The sequence below is a fragment of the Panthera leo genome, chromosome B3, assembly GCF_018350215.1.
Source record: "Panthera leo isolate Ple1 chromosome B3, P.leo_Ple1_pat1.1, whole genome shotgun sequence".
Taxonomy (NCBI): Eukaryota; Metazoa; Chordata; class Mammalia; order Carnivora; family Felidae; genus Panthera; species Panthera leo.
The window spans coordinates 59,585,076-59,598,272 of NC_056684.1; the positions used below are offsets into that span (position 1 = coordinate 59,585,076).

The 13,197-nt window shown below is 38.2% G+C and overlaps 1 protein-coding gene across 20 annotated transcripts in view; it reads left to right on the forward strand.

The window, feature by feature from the left end:
- Positions 1-12,680, forward strand: part of PPIP5K1 (diphosphoinositol pentakisphosphate kinase 1) — a 43,068-nt gene extending 30,388 nt beyond the window's left edge. For 18 of the 20 annotated variants that reach the window (XM_042942194.1, XM_042942191.1, XM_042942190.1 and 15 more), the window contains 2 exons: positions 6,526-6,639; positions 10,668-12,680. In XM_042942194.1, coding sequence (XP_042798128.1) covers positions 6,526-6,639; positions 10,668-11,614 — 1,061 coding nt within the window. In that variant the 3' untranslated portion in view covers positions 11,615-12,680. The remainder of the gene's footprint in view (positions 1-6,525; positions 6,640-10,667) is intronic. The other 2 variants (XM_042942197.1, XM_042942200.1) reach the window with 2 other exon arrangements.
- Positions 12,681-13,197: the final 517 nt, after the last annotated feature.

The following is a 13,197-nucleotide window of genomic DNA, read 5'->3' on the forward strand; positions in this document are numbered from 1 at the left end:
ACTCAGAGTTAATGCATCATTCAAAATGTCTAGTTTTCAACAAAACATTATACACTATGCAAAGATACAAGACAATATGATCCATTCACAGAAGAAATTAATGGAAACAGTCCCTGAGGAAGCACTCACTAGGACAAATATTTTAAATCAGCTATCTTAAATATGGTTAATGAGCTAAGGGAAACCATGGACAAAGAACTAAAGGACATCAGGAGAATGTCTCAGCAAATACAGAATGTCATTAAAGAGATAGAAAATATAAAAAGGAACAAGCAGAAATTCTGGGACTGAAAAGTATAACAAACGCAAAACTCACTAGAGGGTTTCTTAGAAGATATGAGCATGCAGAAGAAAGAGTCAGCAAAATAAAGATAAGTCATTTGAAAGTGTCCATTTTGAGAAGGAGAAAGAAAAAAGAATGAAAAAAATTAACAGAGCCAAAGATATTTGTGGGATACCATCAAGGATACCAACATATTCATAGTGGGAGTCCCAGAAAGAAAGAGAGGCAGAAAAAATATTTGAATAATGGCTCTGAAGACTTCTCAAATGTGATAAAGACACAAATCTATACATCCAAATAATTCAGACACCAGGAAGGATAAATTCAAAGATATCCCCACTTAGGGGCAGCTGGGTCAATTGACCTGAGTCAATTAAGCGCTCGACTTTGGTTCAAGTCATTATCTCATGGTTCGTGGGTTTGAGCCCTGCATCGGGCTCTGTGCTGACGGCTCAGAGTCTGGAGCCTGCTTTGGATTCTGTGCCTCTTTCTCTCTCTGCCCCTCTCCCATTCACCTCTGTCTCTCTCTCTCAAAAATAAACATAAAAAAAAAATCCACTGAGATACATTATAATCAAATTGTCAAAAGACACAGAACATCTTGAAAGTAGTAAGAAAAAAGCAACTTGTCACATACAAGGGATCTTTAGTAAGATTAACAACCAATTTCTCATCAGAAATCACAGAGGCCAGAAAGCAATAGAATGACATATTTAAAGTGCTAAAAGAAAAAAAAAAATGTCAACCAATAATTATTTATGTAGCAAAACTGTTCAGAAATGAAAGAGAAATTAAGACCTTCTGAGAAATGCTAAAAGTAGCCTTTGACGCTGACATAAAAGGACACTAGATAGTGACTTGATACCATACCAAAACAAAGGTAACTACATTGGTAAATATAAAAGTCAGCATTACTGTATTTTTGATTTGTAACTTCTCTTTTTGTGTCATATATAACTTAACATAAATGAATAAAACAATCATCACAAGTCTGTATTAATGGGCATATAATAAATAAAGATATAATTTGTGACAGTAACAACGTAAGGTGAGGGCTGAGCTTTATAGGAGCAGAGTTTTTGTATGTTATTGAAGCTAAACTGTCATCAATTCAAACAAGATTGTTATAAATTTAGAATGTTAATTGTAAGCTCCTCGGTGATCACTAAGAAAATATCTAGAAAATATACAGAAAAGGAAATGAGAAGGGAATCAAAATGGTACACTACATAAAATCAATTAAACCCAAAGATTATAGTAATGGAGCAAAGGAGGAAAAAAATAAAGTATAAGCTGTATAGAAACAAATAGTGAAATGGCAGAATTAAGCTCTTCCTTATCAGTAATTACTTTAAATGTAAATGAATAAAACTCTCCAATTAAAAGGCAGAGATTAACAAAATGGGTTTTTTAGAAAGTCATTCAACTATATGCTATCTACACAAAATTCACTTTAGATCCAAAGATGCAAATAGGTTGAAAGTGAAAGGATAGAAAAAGATATCCCATGCAAATAATAACGAAATGAGAGCCAGGGTAGCTATACCAATGTCAGACAAAATGGTCTCTCAATAAAAAATTGTTATAAGAGACAGAGAAGGTCACTCTATGTTGATAAAAAGGTCAGTTCATCAAGAACACAACAAAAATTATAAACATATACTCACCAAACAACAGAGTCCCCAAATATATGAAACAAACATTGACAGAATTGAAGGGAGAGATAGTTCTATGATAATAGTGTAATATCTCACCTTTAATAATAGATAAAACAACCAGACAGAAGATCAGTAGGGAAACAGCTTCAATAATGCTATAAACCAGCTAAACTTAACAGATATATAGAACATTCCATCACCAACAGATAGAGATTCTTCTTAAGTGCGCATGGAATATTCTACAGGATAGACCATATGCTAGGACACAAAAAAAATAAATTTTAAAAAATTGAAATCATACCAAATATCCTCTCTAACCACACTGGAATGGTGCTAGAAATCATTAAAAGAAAGAAAACTGGAAAATTCACAAATATGGAGAAATTAAACATTTGGTTTTTTTAATGTTTATTTTTTACAGAGAGAGAGAAAGGGTGGGGGGAGGATCAGAGAGAGGGAAACACAGAATTGAAGCAGGCTCCAGGCTCTGAGCTGTCAGTACAGAGCCTGATGGGGGCTCAAACTCACAAACCTCAAGATCATGACTGAGCCACGCAGGCACCCTGAAATTAAACATATTCTTAACCTATGCGTCAAAGAAGAAATCACAAGGGAAGTTAGAATATACTTTGAGATGAATGAAAGTGAAAATGCAGCATTCCAGAAATTATGGAATGCAGCAAAATCAGTACTAGGAGTGAAATTTATACCTGTAAACACCTACATTTGAACACAAGAAAGATGGTAAACCAAAAACCTAACTTTATACTTTAAGGAACTAAACCCAAGGCTAGTAGAAGAAAAGAAATAGTGAAGATTAGAACAAAGACAAAAGAAGGAAGGAATAGAAAACAGAAAGAATCAACAAAACCAAAAGTTGGTTCTTTGAAAAAAATTAACATAATTGACAAACTTTTAACTAGACTAAGAAAAATCAAGTGTCGATGGAAATAACCAAAATCAAGAATAAAACTGGGGACATGGCTGCTGACTTTACAGAAATAAAAAGGATTATAAGAGAGCACTATGAATAATTATATGCCAATTAATTAGATAACCTAGATGAAATGAACAAATTCCTAGAAACACAGAAACTATAAAAACTGACCCAAGAAGAAATGGAAAATCTGAACATAACCTGTAAGAGAGAAAAAGACTGAATCAGTAGAAAAACTTTTCAAGAAAGAAAAGTCCAAGACAAGATAGCACACTGGTGAAATCTACCAAATAGTTAATAAGAATTAACTCTAATACTTTTCACACTCTTCCAAAAAATAGAATAGGAGAAAATACTTTCTATGAAGCCGTCATTACCTTGATACCAAAGCCAGATAAAGACACCATAAGAAAATTAAACTACAGACCAATATCCCTTATAAATAGAGAAGCAAAAATTCTCAACCAAATACTAGCAAACCAAATCCAACAGCAAGTTGGCTAAGTGAGATTTACCTCAAGAATGCAAGAGTGAAAAAAAAATGCAAGTATGATTCAACATAAGAAAATCAGCCAGTGTAATGTAATACACTACATTAAAAGAACAAAAAGAGGGGCACCTGGGTGGCTTAGTTGGTTGAGTGTTCCTCTCTTGATTTCAGCTCATGTCATGATCCCAGGGTCATGGGATTGAGCCCTGCTTTGGGCTCTGTGCTGAGCATAGAGTCTCTCTCTCTCTCTCTCTTTCTCATTCTGTCTCTGCCCCCCCCCCCCCAACTTGCCCCTCTCCCCTGCTTGCATGCACTGTCTCTCTCTCTCTAAAATAAAAATAAAAATATTTAAAAATTAAAAGAGGCACCTGGGTGGCTCAGTCAGTTAAGCATCAAACTCTTGATATCTGCTCAGGTCATGATCTCATGGTCATGTGATTGAGCCCAAGTCAGGCTCCACACTAAGCAGAGCCTGCTTGGGATTCTCTCTCTCTCTCTCTCTCTCTCTCTCTCTCTCTCTCTCTGCCCCTTCCCCATGTGTGTGCATGCTTTCTCTCAAAATAAATAAATAAACTTAAAAAATTGTTCTATCATTATTTTTACAAGTTAAAAAATTAAATCTTTTAAAAAATAAAAAATAAAAGAACAAAGGGAAAAACTCACAATCATCTCCGTTGACATAGAAAAGCATTTGATAAAATCCAATACCCTTTCACGAAAAAAACACTCAGCAAACTAGGAATGGAAGGAAACTTCCTCAACATGATAAAGGGTCTTTATGAACAACCAATAACACACATCATACTCAATGGCAAAAGACTAAAAGTTTTTCCCCTACATTCAAGAATAAGACTAAGATGCCCACATTCACCACTGCTCAACATTGTCCTGAAAATTTTAGGCAGAGTAATTAGGCAAGAAAAAAAAAAAAGGAATTGAAATTGGAAAGGGAGAAATTAAACCTATTTGCAGAGGATATGGCCCTATATAGAAAAAAAGCAAAGAATCCTCAAAAAAACCCTTCCAAAACTAATGAACAAATTCAGCCCAGTTGCAGGGTACAAGATAAACTCACAAAAATTTATTGTGTTTCTGTAAACAGCAATGAACAATCCAAAAAGGAAATTAAGAAAACAATACCATTTATAATAACATCTGAAAGAATAAAATACCTGGGAGCAAATTTAACCAAGAAGTTTAAAGACTTCTGCACGGTAGACTACAAAACATTGCTGAATAAATTAAGGAAGACCTAAATAAGTGAAAAGAAATCCAATGTTCACACTCCATCCCCAGAGTCTTTTAGTTTTTCCCCTTGTAGCCCCCACCATATGGAATTTTAATACCACAAATATACAATACATGTGTGTTTATGGTCTGTGACCATGTGATGGACCACAAACCAGCAGAATAGCTAAGATTTTTTTTCACCCTCACCAGAACCAATTTTGTTGAGAATGCATGGTCTAGAACAAGGAAATTACAAGGTGGTCCTGAGTCATGTTATAACAAAAGCAAGGAAGTGATCAAGCCCTGAAGAGGCTCCCACTGACCAGAATCAGAACATTTTAGCATTTAAAAAAATTTTTAATGTTTATTTATTTTTGAGAGAGAGAGAGAGACAAAGAGGGCAGGCAGAGAGAGAGGGAGACACAGAATCCAGTAGGCTCCAGGCTCTGAGCTGTCAGCACAGAGCCTGATGCGGGACTTGAACCCATGAACCTAGAGATCATGACCCGAGCCAAAGTTGGGTGCTTAACCGACTGAGCCACCCAGACACCCCACATTTTAGCATTTAAAAATAATTTAAAGTACACTGAATATATAAAAATCTACAAGCTCATAATAAATAATAAGTAATTCTACTAAAAAGTGGGCAAAAATAAAATAATTCGCATCTGCCACAATTGGAGAATACTTTCACTACCTCTTTTCTCTGAAAACTAATTGGAAGTAAATAAACTCTTATTTTACCTTTTCAGTAAGAACTGCAGTTCAGTGTAATCAAATAGCCCCAGGGAAATCTCTTCTTTACAGAAAATATGCCAGCTAATAAATGTTGGAGGATTGATAGAACTAGAAAATCACCATTTAAATAATTAAGGATCATTAATGGATACTAACACCATTAAGTGAAATGTTGATTGAGTTGCATGGTGCCCAAGAATTACCTCTAATCAGAACAAGAAAACTTTTCAATGGTAAGATCTTGTGGCTACCACTTGAACCCAGTTAGTAAACTTAGCTTTACTTAGTGGGACAGTGAGATATTATGTGCCTCTAATATGATGTGATATAAAGTACATCGGATCACCTCTTAAAATATTCTTACCAAAGTTATTTAAACTGAATAATCTAATCAAGCCTTTTATATCTAACTTCCAGTTTATAGGAAATACAAGCAATAGTGAAACAAGTTAAACAATTCTATGAGGGAGCAATCAGACAAATCCAGAATGTGGGAAACAATATTTCTGTGAGACAACTGACCTGTTTTTTTAAAAAAATCACTGTGAGGGAAATAAATGGTGTGTGTGGCAGGGGGGCGGGGGAGGATAATATTCCAGATCAAAAGAGACTTTGGAGACATAATAAAATGTAATGCATGGTTCATTTTTGGATATTACTAAAGAAGACATTTTTGGAATAATTGAGGGAGATTTGAATATGAATTGGGTATTAGATGATATTAGGGTATTACTATTAAATTTTATTAGCTTTGTTAATGGTGTGTGGCTATGTAGGAAAAATTCCTTATATTTTAGAGATGAATATTGATGAATTAGAGTTGAAATGTTTCATAATGTCTCTCATTTTTAAAAAAGAACTTCAGCGTGAAGAAATGGGTGAAACAAGTATGGCAAAATGTTAACACATTGATGTGGTAAATATAGGAGATGAATGTATCAGTATAGATTGTACTAGTCTTTCAACAACTTTTTTTAAAAATGGGGAGATACGGTGGAACAGAAAATGAAAATATTCATAATATAAAGTTTAAAATATTAAAAATGGTTTGTGTGAAGCGTCCCTAGGAAACACTACTTTTCAGCCTGAGAAAGCGTAAGTTTGTTTTGGCTTATGTTGAGAACCTGTGGTTCTTGGATTCTTCCTCAAACTCATTTTTTCCTTCCTTCTCTCTCCCCACTCTATCCAGCCCTCTTTGACTCTATGCACAGCAACCAGGCCTCAGATAGTCCATTTTCCCCACCCCGTACTCTGCATTCACCTACCCTACAACTCCGGCAGCGCTCTGAGAAGCCCCCTTGGTGTAAGTAATCCTTTTGGAACTGCCTGGACAAAGGCCAAGAGGGATGGAGGGATTGATGAATGAGACATCTGTGTCATGAGAGAAATGTAGATGAAGGTTGAAAGACCAGGAATAACCAACCAGTAGGGGAAGCAGTGTCATCTGTTGTTTCCAAGGTGAAGGGAGGATCTCTTTATCTCATTATCTCCGTTCTCCATGCCCCTCTATTTCATTAGAGAGACTCCTAAAAGATAGTGTCCCAGAAAGTCCTTTGGGGAAGAAAGGACTTCATTCTCCTCAGATTCCCATTTTGTCTCTACAGCTTTCTCAACTATAGATGACTTGGGAGGAAACCTGGATATATAGAAAAGTTGGCAGAAAGAAACTAGTATCTTGTATTACTTTCTGCATATCCTTTCTTGGAAGTTGTCTGTTCTCAGCTGTTAGTTCAAGTTGAGGTGCTGCTTTTTCCCATCTCTTCTTTATAATATCTAGCCTATCACTAATTTTCCTTGGTAACAGTGTGAACAGTGGAGTCACAAGGAGTTCTTAGGGTAATTGCAGGGAAGGGGAAATACTGGTGACAATCAGAGGGAGTATAAGGGCCCCAGACACCAGTGATGGAAAAATCCTTTCCTTATTCAGCCTGCCTCCAGGAAATAATGAAAATCAAGCATGGCTTTTATTATTTTATTTGGATAGGACTGAAGCAAAGATTCATATTTCAGCATTGGGTTAAATGCTGAATTGGCACTCTGTATGTAGAAGAAACATCCCTTCCTGACACCAAGGGTTCTTCCCCTGAATTTCAGATTCTCTTATATTCACCTTGCCGTTGCTCCTTTTACCTCTCTCCTGGAGTATTTATGGGTTTTGTGCCCCTGGAAATCTTTTTTTAAATAATATTATTATTTTGAGTACAGTGGATAATGCAATGTTATAAAACAGTGGTTCAACAAGTCTATACGTTATGCTATGATCACCAGTATAGCTACCATCTGTCACCATACAACCCTGTTACAGTGCCACTGACTATATTCCCTTTGCTGTACTTTTTATTCCTGTGACTTATTCATTCTATAACTGGAAGCCTATATTCTCTACTCCCCTTCACCCATTTTGCCCATCCCCCCAGCTCCCTCCCCTCTGGCAACCATCAGTTTGTTTTCTGTATTTTAGGTCTGATTCTGTTTTTTATTTGTTTATTTTTTTTTCTTAGATTCCACACATATGTGAAATCAGTGATATTTGTCTTTCTGTCTGACTTATTTCACTTAGCATAATACCCTCTAGGTTCATCCATATTGTCACAAATGGTAAGATTGCATACTTTTAATGGTTGAGTAGTATTCTGTTGCGTATATATACATCTTCTTTATCCATTCATCTATTGATGGACACTTGGGCTGTTTCCATATCTTGGCTATTGTAAATAATGCTGCAATAAACATAGGGATGCATATGTCCTTTCCAGTTAGCATTTTCATTTTCTTTGGGTAAATACTCAGTGGTGGAATTATTGGGTTATATGGCATTTCTATTTTTAATTTTTTGAGGAGCCTCCATACTGTTTTCTGCAGTGACCCTACCAATTTACATTCTCATCAGTAGTGTACAGGGATTCCTTTTCTTCCGTATCCTCCCAGCACTTGTTATTTCTTGGTTTTTTTTTAAAGTTTTAATTTTAATTCCAGTTAGTTAACATACGGCATTATATGTTATTCCTTGTTTTTTTTTATTCTAGCCATTCTGACAGGTGTTAGGTGATATCTCATTGTGATTTTGATCTGCATTTCCCTGATGATTAGTGATGTTGAGCATCTTTGTGTGTGACTGTTGGCCATCTGTATGTCTTCTTTGGAAAAATGTCTATTCAGATCTTCTGCCCATTTTTAAATTGGATTATCTGGGGGGGTTTGGTGTTAAGTTGTAGAAGTTCTTTATGTATTTTAGATACTAACCCTTTACTGGATCTATCATTTGCAAATATCTTCTCCCATTTTGTAGGTTGCCTTTTTGTTTTGTTGATGGTTTCCTTTGTTGTGCAAAAGCTTTTCATCTGGGTATAGTCCCAATAGTTTATTTCTGTTTTTGTTTCCCTTGCCTCAGAACACATATCTAGAAAAATGTCGCTTTGGCCAATGTCAGAGAGATTACTGCCTGTACTGTCTTCTAGGATTTTTATGGCTTCAGGTCCTTAATCCATTTTGAGTTTGTTTTATGTGTATGGTGTCAGAAAGTGGTCCAGTTTCCTTCTTTTGCAGGTAACCTTCCAGTTTTTTCAACACCATTTATTGAAGAGAATGTTTTTCCCCATCGTATATTCTTGCTTCCTTTGTCACAGATTAATTGACCATATAAGCATGGGTCTTTATTCTGTTCCATTGATCTATGAATCTATTTTTGTGTCAGTACTGTTTTGATTACTACAGCTTTATAGTATATCTTGAAATCTGGAATTGTGATACCTCCAGCTTTGTTCTTTCTCAAGATTGCTTTGGCTGCCTCTGGAAACCTTATTTTTCTCCTGCTTCTGTTTCTGTCTATCCTCTTTGATTTGCCTGAATCAGACCACTAGCTGAATATTAAAGCTACTTCTATCCTTGGGTAAACTTTTTTTTTCTTGTTTTTAATCTACCATCAGACTTTGGACTCAGTATGAGATGTGTAGCCTCATTGGTAAATCTTTTCTTTAGGGTTTGTCTGCCCTAAATAGGCTTTGGTGGCCCAAACCATGTTCCTCTTTCTTTCCTGCTTGAAGCATGCTTCCTGTGGTCCTGTACAGAAAAGAGAGAACTGGCATACCCTAAACTCAATGACTGATTCAGCCTTTGCAGTCTCACGCTTGCCAACTTTCCCAGGTTCTCCTTGATGACAGGATATTCAGGTTTCCTATTTCCAAAATCTATCATTATTGGTATCACAGTGTTTTATATATGAAATTACAATACTATCAATAAGTACATTTACAAAAGGAAAAGTAGATTAGTCCGCTACTAGAGGTCAATGAAGTAGAGATTGGGGTAGGAATTGTCCCACAGTGTAATTGAAGACTCTAAAACCTTTATTTTATTACTGTCAGTATCTAGCTAATTAGTTTTTTGTTGTTGTTGTTGTATATGTCTATAACATCCATAAACCTGTATGTGTTCCAAGACTTAGAAGTCTTAACCTTGGATCCAGGATGGATTTCAGGGTAAAGTCTTTGAGCCCCAAGAATTATTTGTGAAGATAGTATGAATATCCATATGCATACCTTTCTGTACATTTTTCTAAGAAGATAGTCTGTGACTTTCATTAAAGTTTCAAAGAGTTCAGTGACCCCTAGAAGGGTTAATTAAGAACTTCTGCCATTTAGATTCCATGGCAGTCTTCCATCTTCAGGTAATTTTCCTTCCTGCTGTTCTGATTCACAAGATTTTGCTACATTCTCCTGCTTACTTATCTCTTGGGCTATAAAGAATGATTACCTTTGCCGCAGAAATAAGCTGATTGTCTTAAAAAAATGATTCTTAACAAAAGATGTACATCAGGTTTAATGGGGAGTGTCTCAATAAAATATATTGCCTTTTTCCCCCTCTACCCCACACGTTTACCCTAAACCTACAGAATTAGAATTTCTGGAGATGGAACCTGGAAATTTTTATTTTTTAAAATATTCCATAGTTTTGGTACATACCCCTGATTATGAACCATTGGAATACAGTGTTGATATGCTTCCAAAGTAAGAATGAGGGACAATGGGAATTTGGAGTTAGGGTGGGGGTACATTTGTGAAAGAACTGGGTGAAGTAGGCCTTAGCACTCTCTTCTGAAGTCTTAGATATACCTTTGTGCTCCTGTATACTCCTGTAGTATACATTATGCCAGACCAACAGTTCCTGAGCTGGGCTAATTTAGGAGCCTCTGCATAACTTAGGAAGAATCAGACCCTCTTTTCTCAACACATGACTAACATAGGCCGTATATTCTGGTATTTGGACTACATACATAGAATTTAACCTACTCTTCCAGCTTGCCTGACTTGGTTTTCTGACTTTGCTTTACAGACAGCAGTGGTCCTTCCAGTACTGTGTCCAGTGCTGGTCCTTCCTCCCCTACTGCAGTGGATGGTAACTGCCATTTTGGCTTCAGTGATCAACCTTCTGTAAGTTCACACATGATTGAAGAACATCAAGGCCTTGGGATGCTCCCTGGGAATGGAGAACAAGAGTTCCCCGTTGAAGGGATGCAAGAGCCTATTGAACCAAGCCAGTCTTCACAGGAACCACCTGTGGAAACCAGCCAGCCATGCCAGGAAGTTTCTGAGGAGATCAGTCAGCCATGCCAGGAGGTCCCTGACATCAGCCAGCCATGCCAAGACATCCCTGAAGAGTTTAGCCAGCCATGCCAGGAGGTCCCTGTCATCAGCCAGCCATGCCAGAAGGATCATGATAATGTTAACCAGATATGCCAGGAGGTCCCTCAAATCCACCAGCCATGCCAGAAGGCGAGTCAACTGTGCCAGAAAATCTCTGAGGAAGCTTGCCATCTTTGCCAGGAGAACCCTGAGGAGGTCAGCCGGCCATGCCAGGAGGTCTCTGTGGAGGTTGGCAGGCTGGCCCATGGGTTCCCTGTAGGGGTTGGTGGCCTGGTCCAGGAAATCGGTGTAGAAGTTGGCAAGCCAGCCCAAGAGATCCCTGAGGAGCTCAGCGAGTCATGCCAGTTCTTTGTAGAGGTTGGCAGGCTAATCCAAGAGGCTTCTGCAATCAATCTGTTGTCTCAGGACATTCCTGAGGTAGATAAACCATCCCAAGAGTTTCCTGGGGAGGATGATCTGCAGGTACAGGAGATCCCTGAGGTTAATCAGCAGTCCTGGGTGTTCCCTGAGGTGACTGACCAGCTGCCTGGAGAGGATATTCCCCAAGCCCAGTGTCAATCTAGTGATCCAAACCCTCAGAGCCAGTCTCTAGCCTGTAACCAGCACTCACCCCTTCCACCAGCAACATGTGATTAATCGTGTTCTCATTAGTGGTGTCACACTATACCAGCTATTTGAGCTAGCAACTTTTTCTGTTGGCTAACTCACCTACCAGTGTAAGACCTTGGATCTCACCAGAGGTGTCTGAGGAAGCAGTCCTCTTGGCATGAAGCCAAGAACTGTGCCCGAGCTGGGCTTGGAGGGGAGCCAATTTCATGTTCAAAGCAACCATTGACTCCTCATATGGCCATTAGACTTGAATAGGATTTCCATAAAGGGGTGGGCTGAAGCATCATTACCCAACGTCCTCTGAGCATCCCAAGAAATTCCAGATTGTTAAAGGAAATGCCACTTAACTGCTGAAGACACCATCCGGGGAAATCAAGTGCAAAAGGGGACTCCCGGGTCTCCGCTTTCTGGGGAAATATTCACAACTTCTCAAGGTACCCTTAGACCATATGTGCATTCAGGAAGATTCTTGTCTTTGCTAGCACTCCTCAGGTGGGCCTAGGATGGCTGTCTGAAATGTCTGGGCGGGGGGCGGAAAGAGAGTCCCTTTCCCAAACATCCATTGTGGTCATTAATCTTTAGATTGGGTTTATGGGTGTTTTATATAACGTCGCAAGTTCCCCCTCTGCCCCAGTAGTGTTCCTCTGGGCAATAGCTCTAGGGAAAAATAGGTATTAGATTGCTGTGAAAATTTTAAGAGTAACTACTTAAAATGCTCTGGGGGTTCTTGGCCAATCTGTGAAGCTGGGTCTCCTTTTGTTGTGGGGCTACTTGGCTTAAGAGATGCTGTAGCAGAGAAAATCAGGTTCTATTTTAAGCAATCAGCAGAGATCAATATTGTACAGACATGAGGAAAGATTATATATATTTCTGTAGTAGTGCCAGGGACAGACTGGCCAAAGACCAAACACTCCAGGGTCCCCAAGAGGTTTTTCCTTTTATCGTTATGTCTTTAGGGTCAGGTGTGATTATGAAGCTTTTCCCAAAGATATGGGGATGGGAATGGGCATGGGTAGGAGGAATAATGCAGTCATTGCAGTGGGGTGGCCAGAACATTATGAGTGCTCAATAAATATGAAATAATAAAAATGTTGATGGTGTTGATGATGTCCTTGTGAATTCAAGTATGAGTATGACTATAAATCAATCGTGTGACTGAATTAATTTGAACCAGTCAAAAGCTGCTATAGTTGAGTGGGAAGGAACTATAAAATAAAGAGGTCAGGGGGGTGCCTGGGTGGTTCAGTTGGTTAAGTGACCGACTTTGGCTCAGGTCCTGATCTCACAGTTCGTGGGTTAGAGCCCCTTGTCAGGCTCTGTGCGGACAGCTCAGAGCCTGGAGCCCGCTTCTGATTCTGTGTCTCCCTCTCTCTCTGCCCCTCCCCTGCTTGTAGTCTGCCTCTCTCTCACTCAAAAATAAATAAACATTTTAAAACATTAAAAGAGATCAGGCATCCCAGGAGGGCCCTATGGCAGTCAGCCCACCATCCTAAAATGTCTTAAATGAGTAGTGTTGTCGGGGACAGAGTTTCTATTTCTGTGAAGCAGCAGTGGGTACTTGCCTTCTCACCAGATCTTTAGATTCACCCTCTTAATTTTCCACTCTGATG